The 25,339-nt window shown below is 43.0% G+C and overlaps 1 protein-coding gene and 2 non-coding genes across 8 annotated transcripts; 2 read left to right on the top strand and 1 right to left on the bottom strand.

Moving 5' to 3' along the window:
* Positions 1-1,169: 1,169 nt before the first annotated feature.
* LOC134482717 (uncharacterized) lies at positions 1,170-2,871 on the bottom strand. 2 transcript variants are annotated; one of them, XR_015641681.1, is made up of 2 exons: positions 1,641-2,871; positions 1,170-1,518 (listed from the first exon to the last, which is right to left on the bottom strand). It is a non-coding gene; the product is annotated as an uncharacterized LOC134482717 (transcript). The 2 variants fall into 2 exon arrangements; XR_015641682.1 differs by having other exon boundaries at positions 1,170-1,454.
* On the top strand, positions 2,085-24,511 carry Trim27 (tripartite motif-containing 27). Of its 5 annotated transcripts, none has more exons than XR_015640714.1 (9): positions 2,085-2,805; positions 3,889-3,984; positions 5,492-5,722; positions 9,147-9,169; positions 11,449-11,564; positions 11,683-11,715; positions 12,156-12,249; positions 12,831-12,857; positions 13,626-14,464. XR_015640714.1 is itself a non-coding variant. In XM_087590126.1 (9 exons), exons 1-9 carry the CDS (start codon positions 2,386-2,388, stop codon positions 23,403-23,405), a joined length of 1,023 nt encoding a protein of 340 aa, XP_087446252.1. In that variant the 5' UTR covers positions 2,085-2,385; the 3' UTR covers positions 23,406-24,511. The 5 variants fall into 5 exon arrangements, 4 of the variants coding, with proteins under 4 accessions (XP_087446252.1, XP_087446253.1, XP_087446254.1 ...); XM_087590126.1 differs by lacking the exon at positions 12,156-12,249 and adding an exon at positions 23,390-24,511 and having other exon boundaries at positions 13,626-13,686; XM_087590127.1 differs by lacking the exon at positions 12,156-12,249 and having other exon boundaries at positions 2,085-3,476.
* Positions 23,178-23,282, top strand: Trnal-caa2 (transfer RNA leucine (anticodon CAA) 2). The gene is made up of 2 exons: positions 23,178-23,215; positions 23,237-23,282. It is a non-coding gene; the product is annotated as a tRNA-Leu (tRNA).
* Positions 24,512-25,339: the final 828 nt, after the last annotated feature.

Raw genomic sequence — 25,339 nt, 5'->3', positions numbered from 1 at the left:
CCCTGCCGACAAAGGGAATCCACCACTTTGCACCGCGCTCAGAGTTTTTGGTAATGTCAGACAGTAGCAAGGCTTCTGCGACAACCATAATTGATAAAAAATTCACAGCAGTGCTTTATTCATCTAAATCATTTCCAAATCATTGCAAACAGGTAGGGTATGCAATAATTTAGGTCGAGGTGGAGGAACAAAAATGAAAACTGAGTAGATGGAATTGTTGAAGGGCATTTGCCTAACTTAAGGTCCTGGGTCTGACCTCTAAGGCTGAGAAAAGCTGGGAATGAGTAGGCGACTAAGCAACAAAGCTCTGTACAACAAGCCTACCGAATGAAGTGAATGAAGAGAAAATAGTCATCACTTGAGAAAGGAGAGGGCCAGTAGCAATCACGGAGGGGAAGGGAAGCTTCCCTTTCCCCTACTTCCTTCACCTTACCAACGGTTTGTCCAGGCCATCTACCTCAAGGTTAGGAAAGCAGAGGCAGCATGAGCCCTGGATGACAAGGCTAAACGCCAGAGCTGCACTGCTAACCTAAGAACACATATCTACTATCTGCATTTCATAGTTACACACCAGCTTGCAAAACGTACTTCTTCCTTCTGGAGTGAGAGTAGAACTTTCAATTCCAACTTCAGTTTTGAACCAGACTAGACAGACTATGGTGTGGCCTAGGACAAGCATTCTACCTTTTACTGGAAGTGTGCTGAATTATTTGAGCCTGGAGTTTCAAAAGGGCAGGTAGGAGAATGGAGGCTTGGGTGAGCAAGACTTGTTAGTGCCTCGGATTTCTTGTCCCAAGGGAAAGAACCGAGCAGAATCCAATGAAGTGATGCTCTGGATACAGAAATTCCCTGTCCAGACACTGAGTCAATCCCAAAGGAGAGTAGGAAAGGCCACGGCAGAAGTGACAGGGCACAGAACTGCAAATCTATTCTGTGATAAGAAGCTAGCCTACAAGACCTCCTCGGGTCGTCGCAGAATTCTCAATTGGGCAGAAACAAGCAAGTTTTAGGTTCTACTCAATGCCGTTCAATGCACTGGACACTTCATTTAAACTAATGGATAAAAATCTTTATGGCTCAAGCTGTGTTTTAAAAAGTTTAACTCACGGATGGGGAAAATTCCTGAAAGCAACAGTGTATGGGGGCTCAAGGAAGACACTGAAACAGACTGCTGGGAGTAAGAACTTTATTAGCGCCATAGGCAGATAGGCGGTGGACAATCAGAATTTCTGGCCGCGCCACAGGCGCCAGGGGGAGGTGGGGGCTGGGGAGTGTTCGAGAATGAAGCCCACGTGGCAGAATCAGGGTCGTTTCTTCTAGGGTCTCATAGGAACCCGCGGCCAGGCTCCTTCCTCAGCAGGTGGTAGGGAAGAAGTGTGTCATCAAGTAGCTCTTTGATATGTCTGGTCTGGCTACTTCACTTGAGGAAGTGAGAAACTGGGCACCAGAGGAGCCTGTTAAGAAGTTAGGGACTCACAAGCGGGCTCTCGGTGAGGCAGCTCCCTAGTAGCCGGAAGGCTAGAGAGAAGGGGAAGGACTTCAGTAGGTATCAGGGTCTGGTGAGCACTCTGGTCTGGATTCTATCAATCCCCCATTTCACGCGAGAAGAAAATGAGGCTCGGAACGATAAACAAACTTACTTTAGGGTGGAAGTAGAAGTGGGCTTCTCCATTTCTGCCACTGAGAAAAGTTGCTGATAATAAAACCTTTTTCTGGCGATTATTATCGCCTGGAGTTGGGTGTGTTTCAGAGTGCTTCACACACTGGGAGGGGCTTAGCTGGTCTCTCAGCCCAGTTTTCCGGCACTTATGCAAAGCCACCTTGCATTTAAAGGAGCCAAGGCCTAGGCACTAAGAAGACACCCGGCAAAGGACTACGGATCCACCAAAGCTTAGAGTATCCCGACCCCACTGCCAGGGACACCCTGCTCCCACTGCAAAGGGCAACCACCACCGACTCCCGGGCTGGGTACCGGGGCTCCAGGACTGCGCCGAGGAAACCCGCCTTCCCGCCCCGGAGGAGAGCGGCGCGGGAAGCCAGGCCCCGCCCCCGGCCCACCTCTTCCGCTCGGCCCTTAGGAGTCTGCGCGGCCCTGGGATCCCTTCCGACGCGGCCACGTTGCCCGGTGAGCCATCCTGCAGCGCCGGGTTCCCGACACCCCTCTGCTCGGCTCTCAGCCGGGCCCTGGGGCCCAGGCCTTCCCGCGCTGTCCGTGAGGTGCAGCTGTGCGGGGACGGGTCTGGCCGCCCCAGAGCTCCGCACGCGTCTAGGATCCCCGCGCCGGAGGCCCCACCCCGCTCCGGATCTGAGAAGCCGAGAGAGAGCGCCGGGCTCTGCCAGAGCTCGGCTCCGGGCTCATGCCCTGCGGCCCAGCCGGCTCGCGCCATGGCCTCAGGGAGCGTGGCCGAGTCCCTGCAGCAGGAGACCACCTGCCCCGTGTGTCTTCAATACTTTGTGGAACCCATGATGCTCGACTGCGGCCACAACATCTGTTGCGCGTGCCTGGCCCGCTGCTGGGGTGCCGCGGAGACTAACGTGTCGTGCCCGCAGTGCCGGGAGACCTTCCCGCAGCGCCACATGCGGCCCAACCGGCACCTGGCCAACGTGACCCAGCTGGTGAAGCAACTGCGCACCGAGCGGCCGTCGGGGCCGGACGGCGAGATGGGCGTGTGCGAGAAGCACCGCGAGCCTCTGAAGCTGTACTGCGAGCAGGACCAGATGCCCATCTGCGTGGTGTGCGACCGCTCGCGCGAGCACCGTGGCCACAGCGTGCTGCCGCTGGAGGAGGCTGTGGAAGGCTTCAAGGTAGGGCCGGGCCGGCGGACAAAGAGGAGAGCCGGGGGCTTCCTGGTTTGCCGCCGAGAAAATGGCGAGCCGGACGTGGGGCCCACCGCCGTCATTTCCTCCCTGTCGGCTGCGGAGCCTCCGCGCTCAGACTCGGAAGGAGAACCTGTAGCTGGCGAGGCCAGAGGCGTCCCCACCCCCACCCCTTCTCCGAGCGCCCCCTGTTAACTGCCTCAACGCGTGCCGCGGCTGGGACGGCGCGAGGAGACCCTCCCTTGACAAAGGAGATGCACATGGAGCCATGTCCACTTCCATAGGCCTTGAACACCTCGAACTTGCTCTGGCCCAGGATATCAAACCAGACAGCCCCTGTTGGCTGGCCGAATTCACATCGACCGATGCCTATCACTTAATCTAAGCCCCCAGCGCTTCCCTGTAACCTGTTTTAGAACCTAATGGAAATGAACAGAGCTCTTTACTGCTTGAGTAAATCATTTAGCCACTCTCAGACTCGGGAGATAACTTAATGAAGAGGAAGTGAACTCACAGGACCTGAAGAGGCCTTTGTTGAATAAACACTGGCACAGCTACACAGTAATTCGAAAATGTTACATATAAAGTAACTCTCAAGTGATAATGAGTCTGTTTTGAGGACTGCAGGGATATGTACCAACAGTTAGATTTGTTTAAATGTGAGTTCATCCAAATGTCAGTCACGTTTACAAAGCTGTATCATTTCACTCACTGGAAATAAAGTTGTAATTTAGTAATGCTTACCAGTTCTGTGCATGAGGAAAATAAATCATTTTTTTCTGTATTCGTCTGAGGAATAGCTTACCTTTTGAGCCTCTTTACCCAGATGTCTCATAACCTGTGCAGAATGCTTCTAGGAACTGGTAGGTGGCTTGAGTTTAACAAATTTCTAAAACAGCTGTGCTGGACCCTGTGCTTTAGGCTCTTCCCAGGAATGGCACTGTGGTCTGAGGACAGAGTCCAGCCCGGCCTTGGCATCTGTAGTTTGGGTTCCTGTGTCATAAGCAGAGTAGCTATTTTGATGCTGAGATCTGCAAAATTCTGAATTGGCTGACTGTTTACTTTCTTCAGGAGCAAATCCAGAATCGGCTGGACCACCTAAGAAGAGTGAAAGACTTGAAGAAGAGACGGAGGGCACAGGGGGAGCAGGCACGAGCTGAGCTCCTGGTAAGGGTCCAGGTCTCCAGCCTGCAGAGAGGCATTGCATCAGGATAGCCTTGGCAAGGGTGTAATGAAAACTTCTAAGCAGAGCATTTCCCCTTGGTGTCTGTCATTCCTATCATTTAGCTCCATCCTGTCTCTGAGTGAGTGCGATCTTGACACCTCTTGCTTGAAAACAGGATGAAGAAACTTCTCAGTGATCTTGTGTAGACTAAACTTAAACATACAATGTATCATATCAGCTTTGGGAGGATTTTCCAGAGAGAAATACTTGTGCCAGTGTGTCAGTCACACTGCTTTGGATATACTCAGTAAATTGATCTTTAGCCTTAATTTTGTCTAAGGTTATATTGTATACTTTATACCTTTGAAAGACTTATCCAGGTTAAAAGAGGTATAAGGGGCCCTTGGAACAGTTGAATTCAAGTCAGATTTTAGCAAACTTTCTGAAAGGGGCCAGTAATAAGTATTTTTAGCTTTGTTAATTTACACAAGCTAAATCACAACACCTCAGTCATTGCATCTCAAAAACAGCCATGTCTAATACATAAATGAGTGGGTTTGGCTGGATTCAAGTAAAATCTTTCTTGACTGCTCTAGAGCCATTTTGCTGACCATTTGTTTATTCAGAAATAGTTTCACTATGCAATCCAGGATGGTCTTGAACTCTCCATATTCCTGCCTTAGTCTCCCCAAGTGCTGGAATTATAGTATGCACTGCCACACTTGGTTTATAATCTTAGAACTCTAGGTTTTTTAGGATGTCTTAGGTAGCCCCAGTTGATCTTAAGTTCATTATATAGTTAAGAGTGATCCTGAAGTTCCAGTCTTGCCTTGTCTGCCTTCCAAGTGCTAGGAATGCAGGCATGGAGGAATTAGAAATGTAGGAAAGATAGACAAACCAATAGAAACATTGTATGGAGAGGAACCCATAAGCACCCCCTAAAAAATCAGGGCATGGATTACTTACTGAGACCAAGTAAACACATCCAGGAAACTTGTGCTTGCTCGATCATACCAGGTCATGTCCACAGAGTGCACACCTAACCCTGCCATTTCACTGTGATTGTTTCATGACTCCGCCTGCCAGGCAAGATGTTCATGGGCTCCAGTCATGTAGAACAATGCCTTTTCTCCCCACTTTATTGCCTGTGCCATTTGCTCAGCCTAGACAGCCTGTCTAGTTCATGCTTACATGGCATTCTACAAGACCTGTGCAAACATGGACTTTAGGAAGACAGTTGAGTTTCAGTGTCTTTACCTATCCGTGGATGAACCTGACCCTGATTTGACTGGGTCCCTTAAGATTAGAGACTGTTTATTAATTAAGATTTGAAGTAATTCAGTCCGTGGTCGGCACGTGTCTGTGTAGACTGGAAAGTGAGTGGGTGAGCATAGTGTCTGTTTTCATGTAACTTGAAATGGTGAGATCTTTGGGTTAAGTCATGGGGGTTATTTTGAAGGATTCTAACAGTGAGCCTTTCCTATTCTTACCTTTGCTTGTCATTTACAGAGCCTGACCCAGATGGAGAGGGAAAAAATTGTTTGGGAGTTTGAGCAGCTGTATCACTCTTTGAAGGAACATGAGTATCGCCTGTTGGCTCGCCTTGAGGAGCTAGACTTGGCCATCTATAATAGCATCAACGGTGCCATCACTCAGTTCTCCTGCAACATCTCCCACCTCAGTGGCCTGATTGCCCAACTGGAAGAGAAGCAGCAGCAGCCCACGAGGGAGCTCTTGCAGGTAACCAGGAGAGCGCTGCAGGGCAGCTTTTACCTTGTCAGGCAACATTCCTGTGATTCCCTGTGTCCCTTTTAACTGCTAAAGTGTTAAGCATTTTGGAAGGAAAACCTGTATACTAGAAGTTGTGGTTGACACAACTCAGTTCTTCAGTTGCATTTCGTCATGGAAAAGGTAAAAGAAAAACCTAGTCCTTGGGCCTTTCCTGCACTTCGCTCTACAGTCTTAGGGTCTCATTAATCTTATTTACTCAGAATAGATTATGTATAATAAAACATTTGGGCCACATGTCATTCAAAACCCTTTCATCATCCAGTAATTTTACTGTATACTCGAGTTTTAACAACAGCCAAAGACATTGTGTGGACAACAGGTACAGTTAGCCTGAATATAAATCACCTGTGCTAGCATAACTGAGGGAAGCCAAATGCTTTCCCAGGGTAAGAGCTACTGCTTGCCTGCCTTCCTGTCTTATCTTCCATGTTTAAGTACTATGGTGGGCACAGGAATTAAATGATCAGTGAATGAGCTTTCTTTTATTGTGTTTTAGTGTAAAGTTCAGACAATAAGTAAACGGTTATCACACATGTTAATAATTGCCATTTGGAGGGATGGTGAGGCACCACAGTACTGAGCAAATTATGGCCTGCCATTAATTTCTGCTGCTGCTTGGACCTAAGTAGGTTTTTATTATTTTAAGATGTTTGGGAAAGGTGAAGAGAATGTTTTTCATCAAGGTGGAATTGTATGAAACTGAGAATAGGTGTCTATACGTTTTTATCATACATAATCATACTCGTTCATACACATAACATCCATTACTGCTTTTCCACTACATCAGCAGTAGTGAGTGAGTGTGTGTGTGTGTGTGTGTTATGAAGCCTAAACTGTTTATTATATAATTCTTTAAGAAAAAGTTTACTAGCCTGTTTTAACAAGATAAGAGGAGATGGCTTAGGTCTCAATAAGTGTCACTGTTTTATTGCTAGAGAGAGAAGGAAGGGGGGGTTTGAAAAGGGGACTGTTGACCTGTGAGTCAGAGTGACCAGGGTGCTAGGAGTAGATGACAGTCTTGATGTGGTTGATGCTAAACAATATCAGAGCCAAAACCATTTGATTTAAAACTGTGGTCACCGTTGGTGACTTTATGTAAAACAGTCAAAGGAACCATGTTAGAGTTGAAAGTTAACCAGGTGGAGTGGATGGAAAGTGTCAGGGTAGAGGACCTGTTGGAAGATGGTGATGGGGAGTCAGGGTAGAGAACCGATTGGAGGATGGTGACAGAGTCAGGTGATGATGGAGAAGACTTAGAGATGTGAGAAAAATTTATTGCTATGTGAATCATGAAATTGGAGCTGGATGGTTGGAGTGTACAAAGATTCAATCAGGAGAAAAAGTCTGGCTATCCAAGTCTTTGGGAAAGCAAACTGCACAAAGGTCAGAAAAAAGGCAAAATGTACACTACCTACCTGTGTTTCATTTCTCAGTTTTGTGAGATAGTCTCACATAAGCCAGGTTGGCCTTTAACTTAGCTTGTACCTAATTTCCCAAGTGATAAAGTTGCAAGCTATTGCTCGCTGTTTAAAACTTCATTGGAACTTTTAACCACTTGAGTTAGTTAGGTAGTGACAGCATCAGGAGGGAGGACCTGGTGTGTGGCTCATGCTCATCTCTCCAACATTTATGAGGCTGACTCTGAATTGCTATGAGTTCAAGGCCAACCTAGGCTACAGAGTAGCCCTGTCACTTGGAAAGTAGAGGTAGGAGGATCAGGGGTTTAAGCCTTATTGGGCCACATTAGACCTTGTCTGAGGAAGAAAAAAGAATATTCTGTGGGATAACTCACAAAACTCACAAAAGAGACAAGCTGCAGAAACATAAAATTGGCCCATGAATGTAAGCAATACTCCAGCATTTACAAAAGGAGGGTACGCCAACTAAAACTACACTGTGTCCCATATCAGAAGAGCAAAGGGGGTTGGGGATTTAGCTCAGCGGTAGAGCGCTTGCCTAGCGAGCGCGAGGCCCTGGGTTTGGTCCCCAGCTCCGAAAAAAAGGGAAAAAAAAAAAAAAAAGAAGAGCAAAGCATTCTGGAGGTCATTAGATCTGCTGGTAGGAATCAGAGTTGTCAGACTAAGTATGAAAATACATAGCAAAATTATTGCTTCAACATTATGTGTGTGTGCGTGCGCGCGCGCTCGTGTTATTGTCTGTGATTGCAAACAATCTAACTTCAATCAAACCTGAAAGATTGATTTAGTCAGATAAACACTCCCCACTGAATATAAAAAAGAAAGGTAACTAGTAGAGGCCTGAAGTAGTGCTGCATACCCATAGTGCCAGCGTTCTATAGGCAGAGGTAGGGGAATCAATGCGGTATTGAGTCTAGCCTGGTTTGCATAGCCAGTTTCAGGCCAGCCAGGGCTAAACATAGTAATGGTATAGTGATGTTCTGTCTCAAGAGGACCTGTAAACTAGTGAGTGGCTTCTAATATGCATGGCTTAGTGGGAAAAAGCAAAATAGAAAATAAGTGTGGGACTGGAACTATAGCTCAATTGTTGAGTGTTTCCTGCTCTTCTAGGAGACATGAAGTCAGTTCTTAGCACTCGGATGAGCTGGCTATAGCTGCCTACACCTAACTCCAGGAGATCCACTGAGTTGTTCTAAGCTCTCTGTGCAGACAACACACACACACACACACAAACACACACACAAAAAATAAAATTTTAAAATGATAGTTGAGACTTTGTGGAGGAAAAGAGGTTGGAGAGTACATGTATGAGCCAGTTTTGCAGATGAAACAAAATTATAAGACAAAGAGATAGGGGCTGGAGAGATGGCTCAGCTGTTAAGAGCACCCGACTACTCTTCCAGAGGTCCTGAGTTCAATTCCCAGCAACCACATGGTGGCTCACAACCATCTATAAAGAGATTTGATGCCCTCTTCTGGTGTATATGAAGACAGCTACAGTGTGTGTGTGTGTGTGTGTGTGTGTGTGTGTGTGTGTGTGTGTGTGTGTGTATAATAAATGAATAAATCTTTAAAAAAAAGACAAAGAGATAGGAGGGGGCAGGAAAGAGAAGGAAATTGAAAATTAGGCACGTACAACATTAAGGGTAGTAAACAGAGAAAGAGTAAACAGGAGTTTGTTGCAAGCGTGGCTGTTCTGTATGTATATTTGTGGTTAACTCACTTTGCTCTAAGTACACTGCACAGACAGGTATCTGAGGCCCAAGAGTAGAATGAATGCCTGAGTTAGTAAATCCTTACTTCCTCTGCCTGATTTCTAGGTCCTTGAGGTTGAATTATGTCCTAATTGATCTTGTCTGTAGAGTCCCCAAGATGGCTGGGTTTTCAGTGAACACTAGGAAGAAAGCTCAAATTTCTCATATCATCTCATGGTTTCCCTTTTCTCTTTCTTGTAGGACATTGGAGACACTCTGAGCAGGTACAGTTTTCTGCCCTTATGATATAAACTAAGACTGTCTGAGCTCATATCTGTAAGTCCCCATTGGAGACTAGCCTGGGAAGTAGATGGCTGACTGAGTCTGTACCCTAATGGAGTCTATCCTTCAGACAACTAAAGGAAACTTAGCTCCTCAGTGGAACTTTATAACATGATTCAGCCTAATGAAGGACACCTTTAGTTCATCGCTTAGGAGGCAGAGGCAAGCAGATCTCTCTAGAGGTTGGGACTAGCCTGGTCTATGTAGTGAGCTTCAGAATAGCCAGGGCTACAGAGAAACCCTAAACCCTGTCTCGAAAACAAAATAAAACAAAACAAAAACACACTTTGGAACTTTTTGACAATTTGGTGCTGGGTGTGAGAGTTCACTCGTGAGGGTGCTAGAGTCTTTCCCACTTTGTTATCTTAATCTGTAATAGGGCATATACAGCCTAAGGCGTGACCAGCTTGGTGTTAAATTGTCGATGGGTCATATGAATTCCAGCTGTAGTCACTTCTCTACTGTGCTGTCTAATGGAATGTGAGCATAGTTCAGTGGTGTGACATGTGTTTGCCATTAAAGGGCTAGGGTTTGATTGTCAGCATCAGAAATGAAAGGAAGAGAGGAAAGAGGTCAAACCAGAAAGGAAAAATTTGGAGCAGGCTAGAATGTGAGACAATTTAGATACAGCTGCAAGTTAGATATTTGGGCTTCGGAAAGATGGTGTTTAATGTGAGAGTACCTACAGGGGGGAGACTAATGCTGAGGGAGCTGGGTTTGGAAGACAATTAAAACACTACAAAGGGAAGTAGTTTGTGTTAACAGACTGGGACATGTATGCAGATAACTGGTCCTCATAGCTACTGGGTTGGAGAGGAACTGGAAATTGTAACATTCCCAGTCATGTGCCCAGGAAAGTAAGACCTGTGTATGCTAGATGTGGGTGTTTTGTCTTGAGACAAGCTTTTTTTTCTGATAGGCTGGTCTTCGATTCTGATCCTCCTGCCCTGGTCTTTTACACTGAAATTACAGACATGAGCATGTCATGACCAGTTTTGTGCTGTCTTGTTTTTCCTCTTCTTCAGTACTAGGTATTTAATGCAGGGCCATTCACAAGCCAGGAATGCACTCTACAACTAATCCATATCCCCCACTCTATTTTCTGGATTTTGATGCAGGACTCAGATGGCAAGCCATCAACCTTACAAGGGGGTCACTATCTCAAACCCTAGAAATTTGTAAAGATTAGGCTTGGGGACCACAGAAATATAGCTTAGCAGTTAAGAGCTCTTGCTACTGGAGTTTGTTTCACAGCACCTAACTGTAAGTTACCTATAATTCCAGGTCCAAGGGATTCCTTTTCTAGATAGGCATTCAAGTATAAGGCACACATGTAGGCACACACACATCATCACTCTGTAGACCAGGCTAGCCTGCTGAGTGCTGGGATTAAAGGCATATACCCCATCACCCATTAAAATTTTTTTTAAAAAAAATAGGTTTGGCTCTATGAGTTCTGAGGTCAAACGTTTCATTGACAAGAGACTTAAGCATAATAAAATTTTTTATAAGAAATGTGTAATTAAATAGTTCTGTGGCTGGTATGGTGTCAGTAATCTTTTCAAAGACTGATTTCTTCCCATTGTGCCAAAATGTAGTCATCGTTTAGACCAAGAAAACTTTTGGCAGCTAAACTGTCAATAAGGTCTATGCAGATTTAAAGAATTTGTGTGTGTGTGTGTGTGTGTGTGTGTGTGTGTGTGTGTGTGTGTGTGTGTGTGAGAGAGAGAGAGAGAGAGAGAGAGAGAGAGAGAGAGAGAGAGAATATGAATGAGAATTACCCACTATAAATACCAATGGCTTTTGGGCAAGGGCAGCCTCATAATTCATTTTAATTTTGAAGACTTGCATTTCTGCTTCCTTCGTTTTGTAAGGTTTGGGGCAAGATCTCACTAAGTAGCCCTAGATGGCCTTGGACAAGCAGTGACTTTATGTTCCTGCCTCCTGGGTGCTGCAGGTATTGCAAGGAGGAGCCAACATACCCCACTGAAGACTTGGTATTTGCAAAGCTGTGAGCTAGCGCTTTGGGTGAGATAGGAATGAGTAAGGTCGTCTCTCACTGTGACTTAGAGGAAAGTCGTAAAAGTTAGTGGAAGCTAATTGTAAAGACTGCCTACTTGTATTGGACGATTAGCTGGGACCTGCCCCCCCTTTTCCTCAAAACATTGTTGAGGGGGAGGCTGTATTGTCAGTATCTATATATTTGTTGTTTTTATTTTAGGGCTGAAAGAATCAGGATCCCTGAGCCCTGGATCACACCTCCAGATCTACAAGAGAAAATCCATATTTTTGCCCAAAAATGTCTGTTTTTGACAGAAAGTCTAAAACAGTTCACAGGTAATATGAGGAGAGGAAATGGGTTTATTATATTCTGGATGTGTGGCTATCATTGTCATCTGATGCATTTTCCAACCAGTTAGAGAAATATAAACCGAATCTCTTTTTTTGCTTTTAGAAAAAATGCAGTCAGATATGGAGAAGATCCAAGGTAAATTTACTTATTTACTGAGCTCTTGATATTTCAAATGTCTTGGAAAGAAGCTGAGTATGTAGAGTCTAGGGGGGTCAGCAAGATGGCTCAGTATGTGAAGTCACTCACTGGGCAAACCTGACGACCTGAGTCTGATACTTGGAACCTACATAAAGGTGTAAGGAGAGAACAGACTATGTGTGCAGTGAGATTTGTGATGCCACACACAAACATATGCTTCCCTACTTGAGACATGGTTGCTCTAGCTTGGGTTTGGTTGAGACAGTCATAATGTAAAGCCCAGTCTAGCCCTTACTTAGTGGTCTCCTGGCTCAGACCTTCAGGTGTGGCGTCATATCCATACTCCTCAGCTACATTTAGGTCATTGGCTAGTAACCGGAAGTGGCTTTCCTTGATCTGATTCTTGTTTCTCTTCCTCTTCCTTTGCCACTTCAAAGACTTATGTGAAATCCTTGGCCAGCTAGAAATCCCACATAAATTAATGATGGCAGTGGGTGTCATTTGAGCCACCCAGCCTCTACAGCAAAGATGGTTCGTACAAGATAAGAGTTATATATATATATATATATATATATATGTCATGCATTTGAACTTTTTGCCTTTGCAGAATTCAGTGGTTCTCTGGAGGGTGGAATTCTTGAACTTGGCTCGGTCTGATACCATGTTTTACAAAGTTCACACATGTTATCTGTATAGCCAAGGTTCCCAAACCCCCAACCCTAAAAATCCTTGCATGTGCAAAGCATAGAAGTGCATGCTTGTAAACCTAGTACTTTACAGCTGATCAGCGATGACGGCCATGAGTTCAAAGCCAGCCCAGGCCATATAGTGAGTTTCAGGGCAGCCTGAGTTACATAGTAAGACTATCTTTTTAAAAGAGAAAGAATTCCTGGGCAGATAAGCAGATATGGAGTCATAGTGTCAAATGAAGAAGTCAGTACCCAGTTGACACAGGTGTTCCGAAATACTAGTGGATTCCAGTGCTTTGTGGGGTTTTTGTTTGTTTGTTTGTTTTGGTTATTTGTTTGTTTGTTTGTTTAACCAAATTGCATTTACTTAACATGTTTCCTAGAAAGACACACAGTCAGTAACTTTTCTTTCTTGTCTTTCAGAGTTGAGAGAGGCTCAATTATACTCAGGTAGGTGCTAGAAGACAAACCATGTTGAAGAGTGGATTAAAAGCCCAGTGAGCCTACGTACTATTATATGTCCTTTGAGACTGCCTCAGTTTGAATCCTTTAGTTGCATATGTACAGATATACAGCCAGAGCCCAGTTGTGGGGACCAGAGGCAGGGATATCAGCAGATTAAGGCCAGTTTTTGCTGTGTAGTTAATTTGCATAGATTCTGTCTCAAAAGATTAAAGGGAAAGCTTGAGTAGAGTAGATGTTCAGGGCAAAATCTCAGAAGAAATACAAGCATGATTTGAAAGGTAATATTAAGCTTTCAAATTCAGGAATTAGACATACGTGAGGAAGTTTTAAATGTCGTCTATGAAGGAGATTGAGCCTTAGACGCAAGAAAAGGAATGGGGAATAAAACTATTACTTTCATTGTTATCTACACAGAGGCCATTAGCTAATCTAAATAACTTTTTTAGGTTCTGAGACAGGTTCTTGCTATATAACACTGGCCATTTGCTATATAACACTGGCCATGCAACATAGGCTGGTCTGGAACCCCAGAAAATAGTCCTACCTCGCTCTCCCATGTGTGTCACCATACTTGGTTCCAACAGTAATTTTTTAAATATGCAGTTGACTGTGTTTGATCATATAATGTCACCTTTGGTGGGCATCTCTCACTGTGTTCTGGGGAAGTAGGTGAAATGGCAGGTGGTCTTAATGGCAGGTGGTCTTGAGTGAATTCTTCTGGCTTTCAACTGACTTTCCCCTTGTCTTCTACAGTTGACGTGACCCTGGACCCAGACACAGCCTATCCCAGCCTGATTCTTTCAGATAATCTTCGGCAAGTACGGTACAGTTACCTCCAGCAGGATCTTCCAGACAACCCTGAGCGGTTCAATCTGTTTCCCTGTGTCTTGGGCTCTCCATGTTTCATCGCTGGGAGACATTACTGGGAGGTAGAGGTGGGCGATAAAGCCAAGTGGACCATAGGTGTCTGTGAAGACTCAGTGTGCAGAAAAGGTGGGGTGACCTCAGCCCCCCAGAATGGATTCTGGGCAGTGTCATTGTGGTATGGGAAAGAATATTGGGCTCTTACATCCCCGATGACTGCACTCCCCCTGCGGACCCCTCTCCAGAGGGTAGGGATTTTCTTGGACTATGATGCTGGTGAGGTTTCCTTCTACAATGTGACAGAGAGATGCCATACCTTTACTTTCTCTCATGCTACCTTCTGTGGGCCAGTCCGGCCCTACTTCAGCCTAAGTTACTCGGGAGGGAAGAGTGCGGCTCCTTTGATCATCTGCCCTATGAGTGGGATTGATGGGTTTTCTGGCCATGTTGGGAATCATGGTCATTCCATGGAGACCTCTCCTTGAGGAAGTGAACTTAGACCACAAGTGCTGTTGCCTGTAGTCCTACCCCAGGCACAAGGGATCTTGTTGTCTTGTTGATTCCTGTCTATCCAGCGGGGTGTCCTCACCTTCCATGCCCTACAGTGAGAGACAAGATGTCCATCCACGATCTCTACTCACTTTCCCTTCCCTTGCAGATTGTGAGATGTAACAAAAAGTATTGCTATTTCCCAGAAATAAAAACCAGATTTCTCCTCTTGTGTTTCACACTTTTTGTTTTTGTTTCACACGTTACTGAAGTACATAATATGGATAGGATTTGAGTTTGGAGAACCACTTTCCAGATTCCTGGCCTGGCTTCTCTCAGTGTGGCTCACAGTATGGAAGTAGAAGCCGAATAAAACCTTTCCTCCCAAGGTGCTTTGCTTAGTGCTTACATAGCAATAGAGAAACAACTTAAAAAATTGGTACCAGATTCATGAGCTATTGCTATGATAGACCTAACCATGTTTTGGAAAAGATTATGGAAGTATTTGTAACTTTGGTTTGGAAAATAAGAGTGTTGAGAGGAATACAGATGTAAAAGGCCTGCACTATTGAGGTGAAATCTTCTGGGAAGTGTTTCCTCAGGGTCAGTACAAGCAGTGGTCCAGAGAGGGCCAAGACTGCATCTTGGTCCTGAGCTATTAAAAAGCAATCCAATAAGCAGTGGTCCTCTCGTAATCCTTCAGTTCCTGCCTCCAGGTTCCACCCCGAGCGCCTGTCTGATATCACTCAATAATGAACTGTGATGTGGAAGTGGATCCAAATAAACCCTTTCCTCCCCAAGATGCTTTTTGGTCCATTTTACTATAACAGTAGAGAAGAGAGGTTTCTGGAACATGTCTCCTTTCTAGGAACCCAGGATGGAAGACATACACCCCTTTTAGTTTTTCTTTCATGAACTTAGTTTACTAACCCTGTAAATATGGCCTAGTTTGGGTTACAAGTACTTGACATTATTAGTGAAAAATGACCCTACCTATGTAGTGGCATAAATTTTAACCAGTGTCTCTGGGTTACAATTATTTTTACATTGATAGTGTAAAATGTCCCTGCCTATGTAGTGACAAATTTTAACCAGTGTCTCTGCCTCAGTGACTCTCTTTGCTCCCTTCATTCTGTTGAAAGGTCTATCTTAGTTTTAAGTGCATATTATCTAAGCTTATCCCTGGAGTGTTTGCCAGCTGGAGATGTTGAGGTAGTGCTCCAGGCCCTCACTGTATCCTTTTGGGGGCAGGGTGCCATTAGGGGCAACTCCAGTCCATGGTCTTCGGAGCCAGAAGCTAAAATCCCTGAGCAAGCCCTACCATGGTTCTTATCCCTGCTTCCTTTTGGGACGTGTCTTTCTTTGTTTACTACTCCAGTTGGTGCTTCAAGCTGGGAGAAGGGAGCCTAAAAATGAGGTGGACTAACGTCTCACTGCAATAACCAACTTTATTTTGAGCATCAGACAATTTATAATTTTAAGGGTTTAGGAAGGTTTACATTGAGTACAATCTTAAGGACAAGCCATACGTGGCAAGAAACATCCTTTTCCTATACAGGCATTTAAACAGATAATAATAACCAGTTGTAATGAATAATCTCTAAACCTGGGAGGAATATGGAAACATTCTAAGTACATGTTTTTTGAAGAAACTGAGGTTACAAGACTTGTCTTGTTTTCTTGGCATTTTCTCACAAGCACTCAATTCCCCTAGCATGACTCAATTCCAACACTACATTTAAAAATAAAGTGAATAGGTATGTTTGTATTGCTGTTCTATTTTGGGTCTTGGGTAAGAGGTGGTGGTAGTGGCTATTGATTTTTCAGTGTGGGGCCATAATCTCTGACGTAATAGCTTCTTTCCAAGTAGTGTTACACCTGGTTTCTCAGTACCCGGTCACTAATGCTGAGAAGCTACTTTGCCTTATGCCTGGCCTATAACTATTGTGTTGACTGATCTTCTAATTTCACTGAGAAATATTTTCAGGCCTGTGTGGGTTATTACTAGTGTGAGGTTTTGTTCTTGAGACAGAATCTCTTGGAACCTACACTGGCTTCACACTTGGTGTGATCTTCCCAACTTGGTCCTTTGGGTGCTGGGATTTGCAGGGAGAAGCCACAAGCTGAGCTGAGTGTTTTTAAATTGTCTCTGAAATAATGCAGCCCTGAGTGGAATAGATCAGAGGTCTCAAACATGCTTCCCAGAAAAACAACCAGCCCAAGTTTGTGGGTGATGTCACCATGTGCTGCAGAAAATTAGGTGTCCCCATGTTACCGAGGACTGTTGAAGGAAGAGAGACACTTAGGGCCTTGCAGCAGGGAGCTCCAGCCTCTATGGGCTGAATCTTTGAACAGCCACACTAAAGTATATTTATGGGTTGTTCATGAAAGTTGTTTTTGGGTAAAGGTCCTAATCTAATCAACACAGCTCCTGATGGGAAGCATCACACCTCTGCAACTTTAGTCCTTATTGTACACTGTTCAAAGTACTCAACAATGAAAGACATCCTAAGTGTTCCACAACCATCTTGTGACCACAGTCACATGCAAAGGCTGTGAAGCTCCTTCAGAAAAACAACTCTAGATGTACACCTAGAAAACAACTTCATTCTAATATCTACCGTAGATAGAATGATTCTAGATTTCCTGCTACAGTGAGGCTGAGAAAAAAAATCTCAGGAGTTTAGGTCTTTGCTTTTGTATGTCCTCAGAATATTAGATTGTTTAGCTACGTACACATTTAAATATACTCATTCCTAGTCTAGCATTGGGCTCCCATGGCTGAAGGCCATTAGTAAATGTGTCCTAACAAATGAACTACGTCCCAACTCTTCATCTGCTTCTTAGGAAATATCCCAGGTGGCTTTCCCAGTGCAGGATTAGCTTCTACAGATGTATAAATGCTTCTCCTCTTACCTCTACATATGCATCATGGTATGTAACGGAGAGCACGTGCACACCACACAAATAGATATTTTCATAGGAGGTGAAATTTAATGTTGAGTGAAAAAGATAGCAGTTAAGTTTATGAACAAAGGGGTTGCCATTACTTGAGTGTGTGGGAAGATGACCAAGAGAAAGCAGCCAAGAGCTGGTGTTTGCTTTTCATGGTAGTGGGTTCATGAGTACTTAAGATTTCAACTTTAAAAAGTCCTGTTTTGAATAGGATAAACAGCCCTCAAACTGAGTTGGAGAGATGATGCAGCAGTTAAGAATTGATGTACAAGACCCTGGTTTGGTTCTCAGTATTGAAATCTGATTCCATTTTATGATCTTCACAGATACCAGGCACAGAAGTGGTTTACATATATACATATGTATAAGCAAAAACCTTCACTTTTTTTTTTTTTTTTTTTTTTTAAATCTAAGTGAGGGTTGGGGAATTAGCTCAGTGGTAGAGCGCTTGCCTAGCAAGCGCAAGGCCCTGGGTTCGGTCCCCAGCTCCGAAAAAAAAAGAACTCACTCAGGCAGACTGCCCCTGCTTCTCTCCCAAGTGCTGGAATTAAAGGCGTGCAGCCATAAACTACTATCTTTTCATTCACTGAATCAAAATATGAGCTCTTAAGGCAGACATGAGGATCAGTAAGATTCTTTAGGCTCCTGGTCCTTGAAGGATCTATTTAATTATATATTATATAATATATATATTATATATAGTATATATATTTTATTATATTATATACTATATATAATATAGTATATTATATATATACTAGGGTTAGCACTCTTAATATCCCCCTCCCATCTCCCTATGTATACACCAATTTCATTATAGATGGTCATGAGCCACCATTTGGTTGCTAGGACCTCTGGCTCTCAGGAAGAATAGCAGTGTTCTTATCCTCTGAGCCGTCTCTTCTGCACATACCTTGGACTGCTCATTTTCTCCTGATACAGTACCTATACAAGACACTCAGGTGATAAAGGGAAACTAAACAAGGAAAAACCTGGTGCTCAATACATTTAGAATAGAGGATATGCATGATAATTCTCAACCATTTAGTATGAAATTAAGGACAAAGAGCTGCCAAATAACTAATGAAAGTTGTTACTACATTTTATCTGAAGTCCACACCAAAGGATATGTATAAAGAAATTACCTCCCCGACTGCCCCCACTCCAATAAAAACCTATTGTGCCTAAGTGGTGCCTAGTGTGCCAAGGATGCTGTTGCCTTTCAGTGAATGACAATGACTCTTTGGCTCATATATGTAGTTAGCCAGTTTTGGGTGCTGCAATTGAACCTGAAGACACAAGATAACTTCTGTCCTTGAGGAAGTTAAGGTCAATTAACGGTAAGGGATAAATGAGGGCATCTAAAGAATGGGAATAAATGAAACATCACTGCTGGTGGCCTTTGTTTACAGTATAGTAACCAGTGGAAGCTAAATGAGAGGTCAACACACTATCCTTCCTGTACCCTTCTTCCTCCTGCTGTACGCTTATCAAACCCAGAACCCAAATCATGCAAAGCAAGGCTTCATCACCATTGTACTTTTCCCCAAGGACATGAGACTAGTATCCATAGCTCAGTCCAGGAATAAACTGTGCTGTTTAAATTATTAAACCCTGGTCCTTTGCCTAACCCAAATTTTCCTCCTGTCTGAGGGCTCTCTGAAAAATAGTGAGAAATCACAAACTGGTGGGACTGTTATTGAGGAATTGACTCTACTGGGTTGTATTCAAGGTGTGTGGACACACTGACACTATTGTTCTGCTTCAGTTTAACTTATGGTTTCTGTGATTAAAATAATACCCCAACAAAAGCAACTTTGGAGAGAATGAATTTATTCTCACGCAGTCCATCAGAGCAGGAGAGTGTGGCAGGGACTTGAAGCAGCTAGTCACATCCACAGCCAAAAGCAGAGAAAATTTATGCATGCTTGCCAGTGCTCTGCTGGCCTTTGCCTTTTTACTCAGTCCATGGCACAGACCATGAAAAGATGCTGACCACAGCAAGGATAGATCTCCCCACTTCAACCCAAATCAAAATTTCTCAATATGACTGGAGAGATGACCCAGTACTCTCACTTCAGCTCATAGCCACATAATTTCTGTTCAACGGAATCCAGTGCCTTTGGGCACCAGCACATATGACACATAAACATTCATGGCGGCAAAACCCCATACACAGAATGAAAAAGAAAAGTTCTTCACAGGCCAATCTAAACCAAATTATTCCTTAATGACACTCTTTTCCTGGGTGATTCTAGATTTTGCTAAGTTGACAAAACCAAACATGTTCTGTGTTACTTTTCATTTTCTGTATTGAAGTGTAAATTTACTCAGATCTGCCTTCTGTGGGGTTAATTTTATACTCCAAGTTTGAAATGGAGTAGGGTATATGAAGGTATATACATCGGGTGTTTTCATGTCTCTTATAGCATATACAGTAAAGCCTGGCACCTTCTCTCAGTGTCAACAATCACCAGTTCATGTTGAATCCCATTTTGAATTTCCCTTCATCTTTGTTTCAAACTTCCCATCATACCTCAAAGAAAATTCTGGACATAATATGGGAAATTCGGGAAATTTATGAATTTCTTTATAAAGGTCACATGGATCTCAGGGTGGGATCAGTACTGAGTTCTTTCTTACCAGTGCAAGAAATTTGGTTTAGTTTCCATAATTCATTATGGGACAGGGAAGAGAATTAAGGCTTGGAGGTTTGTTGGTTTTCTGAGAGAGTCCTGATAGATAGATAGATAGATAGATAGATAGATAGATAGATAGATAGATAGATAGATAGATAGATATAGATGTATGGTGTTGCTGAACTGCCTATGTAGCCTAGATTGATAGTGAATCCCTGACCCTCCTGCCTCCGCCTTAGTGATTACAACTGTGTGCCCAGTCTTTTCATTTTTAACTGATGCAGTCACCTGTCAGTGTTTTCTTTTCTTTTTTTTCTTTCTTTCTTTCTTTTTTTTTTTTTCTGGTCTCTACCACTTCTTCCAGTAATCTGCTGGCCTTTTCAAATCCCCTCTTGTAGAAAATGCTTTCATTAAAACGTAGGATTGGGGGCTGGAGAGATGGTTCAGCAGTTAAGACCACTTCCTGCTTGCTCTTGCAAAGGGTCAGAGTTCAGCTTCACCAGTTCACAAATGTCTGTTACTCTGGCCTTCTCGAGCACCCACACACATGGCATATACTCAACACACATACATACACAAAACATACAACACACACACATACACAAAAATAGAAAATAAATCTTAAAAAAAAAACTAATGTAGGGTTGTCGGGGATGGGGACTGAGGAGAGGCAAGTTAAAACTAAGGATTTATGAAAATCCTTATGGAAGCTTGCTACGTTGTAAGCTAATTAAAATATGATTTTTTAAAAAGGGAGTTTGAACACAGTACCCTGTATCAGTAGAAAATGCTTCCTCCAAAAGATATGTTATTGAGTGAAAATCTCAGTTATGTTTTGAGGAAGACCTTAGGCCGCAAGCCCGCAGACTTGGTTGCAGAATAAAGAGAGCTCAAGCCCACACCCACAGCAAGTGCCAGGTTAGCTAAGGCTTACAGGAGGAGCACTCAAAAATAAGAGACATGATGCTTCGCCTGAGCTTTTCTTTTGTAACCTTACAGATCTTTTGTTTTCACATTATGGATTCCAGATTTGTGGACTCCAGCAGCAACATATACATGCAAGCAATGCATCTATACACATGCATACAATAAGATTTTTAAAAATAAAAGCTTAGAAAGCAATTTACTGAGCAAGTATAAAAATCCAATGTAAATGCTAAACCTTATAAATCTATTTTAAAGTCCAGTTTTATGTGTTAAAATATTTTGGTTTCTCTCTTTTTTTTTAAAACAATAATCCCTAAGTTTCTTGTTTAATCCTAGCATTCTTTCTTGGTCAGTTTTAGACTAGACGATTTTTTTCTTTTTTTGGTCAGTATCAATTAAAAATCGATAAACTTTGATCTTGTGATTTCCCTTCTAAAAATGTAAGGGAGTTGAATACTGCCTCATTTACTGTTCTGATATTGTGACAAGGCATCAAGACCGAGGCCTCTTATAAAAAAATATGTATTGAGGTGTACAGTTCTATAGAATCAGAGTCCATGATCATCGTGGCCAGGAGCATGGCAGTAGGTATTCACTGCAGCAGTAACTAAGAGCTTGTGCCTTTGTCTGCACTGTGCAGGCTTGGGTGGTGGGTTGGGGGGGGGGGGTGGAGCGCAGGCTGGGAATGGCACAGACTTTTGAAACTTTCAACTCAACCCCAGTAACACACCTCTTCCAACAAGGTCACACCCGCTAATGGTTCCTAAATAGTTTGAGCAATCAAGGACCAAGCATTCGAATATATGAGCCTACAGGGGGCATTCGGAGCCAACTGACAAGATTCCTTCCTTTAGTTGTTAAAATGTTTGCAAAAGAGTATTTGACTACTTAGAACAATGATTCTAAACTTCCTAATGCTGTGATCCTTTAATGCAGTGACTCCCAACCATAAAATTATTTTCATTGTTACTTCATAACTAATTTTTCTACTGTTTTGTATCATAGTATAAATATTTTTGAAGACAGAGGGTTTCCAAAGGAATTGAGAGCCACAGGTTGAGAACCACAGACTTAGAATGCATGTGTGTTTGCATTACGTTGCTTTGAAAGCAAATGGATAATGTGAGCCCTACACATGACCGTTTGGAGATTTTATTTTTTGTTTGTTTGTTTTTGCAAGGATTCACATTATTACGGGAAATGTTAGCAGCAGTTATAGTTCACATATACACAAAAATAGAAAATAAATCTTAAAAAAAAAAAAAAAAACTAATGTAGGATTGCTGGGTATGGGGACCGAGGAGAGGCAAGTATGGAACAGGTTAAACAAAACTAAAGATTTATGAAAGCTTGCTACTTTGTAAGCTAATTAAAATGTAACTTTAGGGCTGGAGAGTTGGCTCACTGGTTAAGAGCACTGACTGCTCTTCCAGATGGTCCTGAGTTCAAGTCCCAGTAACCATGTGGTGGCTCACAACCATCTTGTAATGGGACAGCTACAGTGTACTTATATATAATAAATGTTTAAAAAAATATGATTTTAATGAGATGAGACTGCAGGCGATTTTCAGTTTTGACTTTTTTCCTATTTTCTATCATTTATATGGACTTTGCAATTAGAAAAAAAACAATTACAAGAAGTACCTTAATTATAATCATTAATTATAATGACGCCTTGTTGGGCTTCACTTCCTGTATAACTTTCTTTCCAAAGAGCAACAGCTTGTGAAAGAAAATACAACAGATCTTGTATGTTGGAGAGAGGCTCATTATTCACTAGACTCTCGACTTTTTTTCTAATCATTTAAAATAGATTTTGAAAACAAGAGTCTGGAAAGCTAAGATAAGGCATACTAAGACAACAGTATTCTCTTCGTACAAAGACAAAGACTTAATCTTTGCAGGTGGAAAAAAAAAAGGTCTTCGTGCTAATAAAAATATGTAAAATTCGATCGGTACAAAGTTGATTAAAATTTGCAATGTGTGTCTACTGTCTGCACTTAGCCCCAGATAATACCACAGTTCAAATACTGAACGTTCACTGCTCTGCCCTGAGTGGCACTTGGCCCTTAAATGTCGCTTTCATACAGCGCCTCTGACCTATATAGTGGAATTCTGAGGGCCAGAGACACAAAAGCAGAGACCAGGGCTGCTGACCCTGTTTTCCGTCTTTCCTCACAATCTGAGCGAACCAGACAGATGGAGAGCACAGACGCTCTGTCTTCAAAACATTTGCATCCAGTTTTATGCACGGACATTTCCTTCCTTCTTTTTCCTTGGCTAAATATTCTTCCATTTCACTCCACAGGTGTTCATATTTTGTTAGCGTTTCCAACAAATTTCGATGTCGCTACCTCAGCTAGAGTGCTAGAGCGCTAGAGCGCTAGAGCGATCTCTATATCAGGAAAATATCTGCAAGTTTCCATCGTGTGTCAGGATGGCCGAGTGGTCTAAGGCGCCAGACTCAAGCTTCGCTTCCCTATCTGGGGATTCTGGTCTCCGTATGGAGGCGTGGGTTCGAATCCCACTTCTGACACAACTTTTTTCGCCCCAGTATCGAAAGATATGTACCGATTTGATCTTTTATTAAAGAAATATCGAACCATATATTCTTAAAAATTGATTTTGAAAATTTTCTAATAGGAGCAGCCGACACTGACCATAGAAGCGGAAGCACGGCTGTGGTTTTGAGGACGTGCGATTTCGCTCTGCCGTGCTGTCGGTCTGCCTGCGGAAACGACCGCGGACCCTGAAGAAAACTGAGCGGCGAGTCCTGGAGGTCTGGTCACCGGATATCGCCTACCCCGCACGGTTGGCCACGCGCCTGGCCCACAACGAGTGCCGCAACCCTGAAGCTCTGTGGCCTCCACAGCGCCTCCTTCCAGGCCGCCGCATAAATAATCATTTCACCGCCTTAGTCCAAACTCCTTCCTGATGTGCTAACAGCTTGCTGCATTTTAGGCAGTGCTTTTGAAAGAATTAAAAATACAGCCAAAAAGTCAGAAGTTTAAAAATGCTATCTCACCCCTAAGAAGCCCTAAATACCTCAAATTCCCTGCTCTCTATCTGTAAGTTAGGTAAAACGTCACATTTCTTGAGCCTGCTGTCCCAGGAACTAGATAAAAGGACTTAAGATAAGGCCCTAGTAAAGATAACAGAAAGCTTCTCCCAGGAACTAGCTGACCATAAAGTTAGATTACAATCTTAAAAGCAATCTTGAGAGACAGGGAGCTTCTTCTTGTGACTTTTCACTGGTATTCTCCACATTTTCCGATGACGCCATCCCTGCCCCCCTTGGGTTGTGGCTTCTTCCTTTAAATACCCCTTCTTCCGGCTACTGGGGGTTGAACTCCTGTGCCCCTGCATGGGATACGAGTCTCAACCCCAGTGCACTGGTTCCTATTGATAAACCTCATGTGATTACAGCAAGGACGGTCTTGTGTGAGTTCTTGGGGGATCGCATCATCCCGAGACTTGAGTGAGGGTCTCCCCACTCTGGGGGTCTTTCATTTTCTCTACAAGCACCTAGGTCATCAGCTATTTGGTGGGTTTTGCTGTTGGTTGGGTTGGTTTGACCAAACACGAAGTCCAACAATACATACTGTTTGTTTTCTGTTATATTTTCACTCAATATTTGTTGGCTCCTAAGTTGAACATTTATTTCGTTTTTCCTCATAAGGAGCTATATTGTAAACCAGTAGAATGAATACAGCCTGTTTTGTCACTGTTATAGAACATTCAATAAAAATAGAAAATTTCTGGAAATTCGTTCCATTTGCCTTACAAAAGTTCTTGCTATTTCCTTCATTGTCTTTCCTTTCCTCTTTCCCTCCTTTCTTTCTCCCTACCTTTCTCTTCCAGCCCTATTGACTTTGGAATCCTGTGTGATCTGCATACTTTGCCTCCAAAACAAAAAACAAAAAAAAACAATTTTTTCCAGAAAAAGAAACAAACAGATCACGCAAAAGAAAGATCTTAAATTCCTTTCAGAATCCCTTTTAGAGTACATGGTTTCTTTTCTAGTGCCGATCTTATATGTATGGATTTATTCTATTTTCTTGCATGCTCATATTCCTAGAACAGGACCTGATTACCTTCAGGAGAGCTTCCACAATGTTTGTAGCAACACCCCAACCTCCCACTTTGAAAAGTGAAATATTTTCAAGTGGTGAAGTGATTGTGGAAGGGTGATGCCTGTTTTTACATCTCATTTCTTCAGATACTTTCCCAAATGCCATCACACCCCAATGTTAGCTCCCAGATTAAAAAGCAAGCAAGCAAACAACAAGAACAACAACAAAAACATCATATCAGAATTTATTTCATAGCAACTCACAAGCTCAGTGAGTTTATTAGCTGAAGTATACAAAGTAATTCTGATTTTCCTTTCTAAATGAAAAACATGTCCCTTGCTTTGCAGAGAATAAAAGATAATTTATTCTTGAGCCAAATATGAGTGACTAGGGCTAAAGAACATGGATTCAGGTGAATTTTTATATATAGGACATAGAAAGTAATAAAGTAAAAACTAATAAATTAAGACATTTACTAAATTATACTGGTGGGAGCATCAGGTAGTCAGTCAGCTTATAG

This window comes from Rattus norvegicus, chromosome 17 (genome assembly GCF_021556685.1).
Source record: "Rattus norvegicus strain SHRSP/BbbUtx chromosome 17, alternate assembly SHRSP_T2T, whole genome shotgun sequence".
Lineage (NCBI taxonomy): Eukaryota > Metazoa > Chordata > Mammalia > Rodentia > Muridae > Rattus > Rattus norvegicus.
Note: the sequence above shows the minus strand (reverse complement) of the source record. Positions and strands in the feature narration are given on the sequence as shown.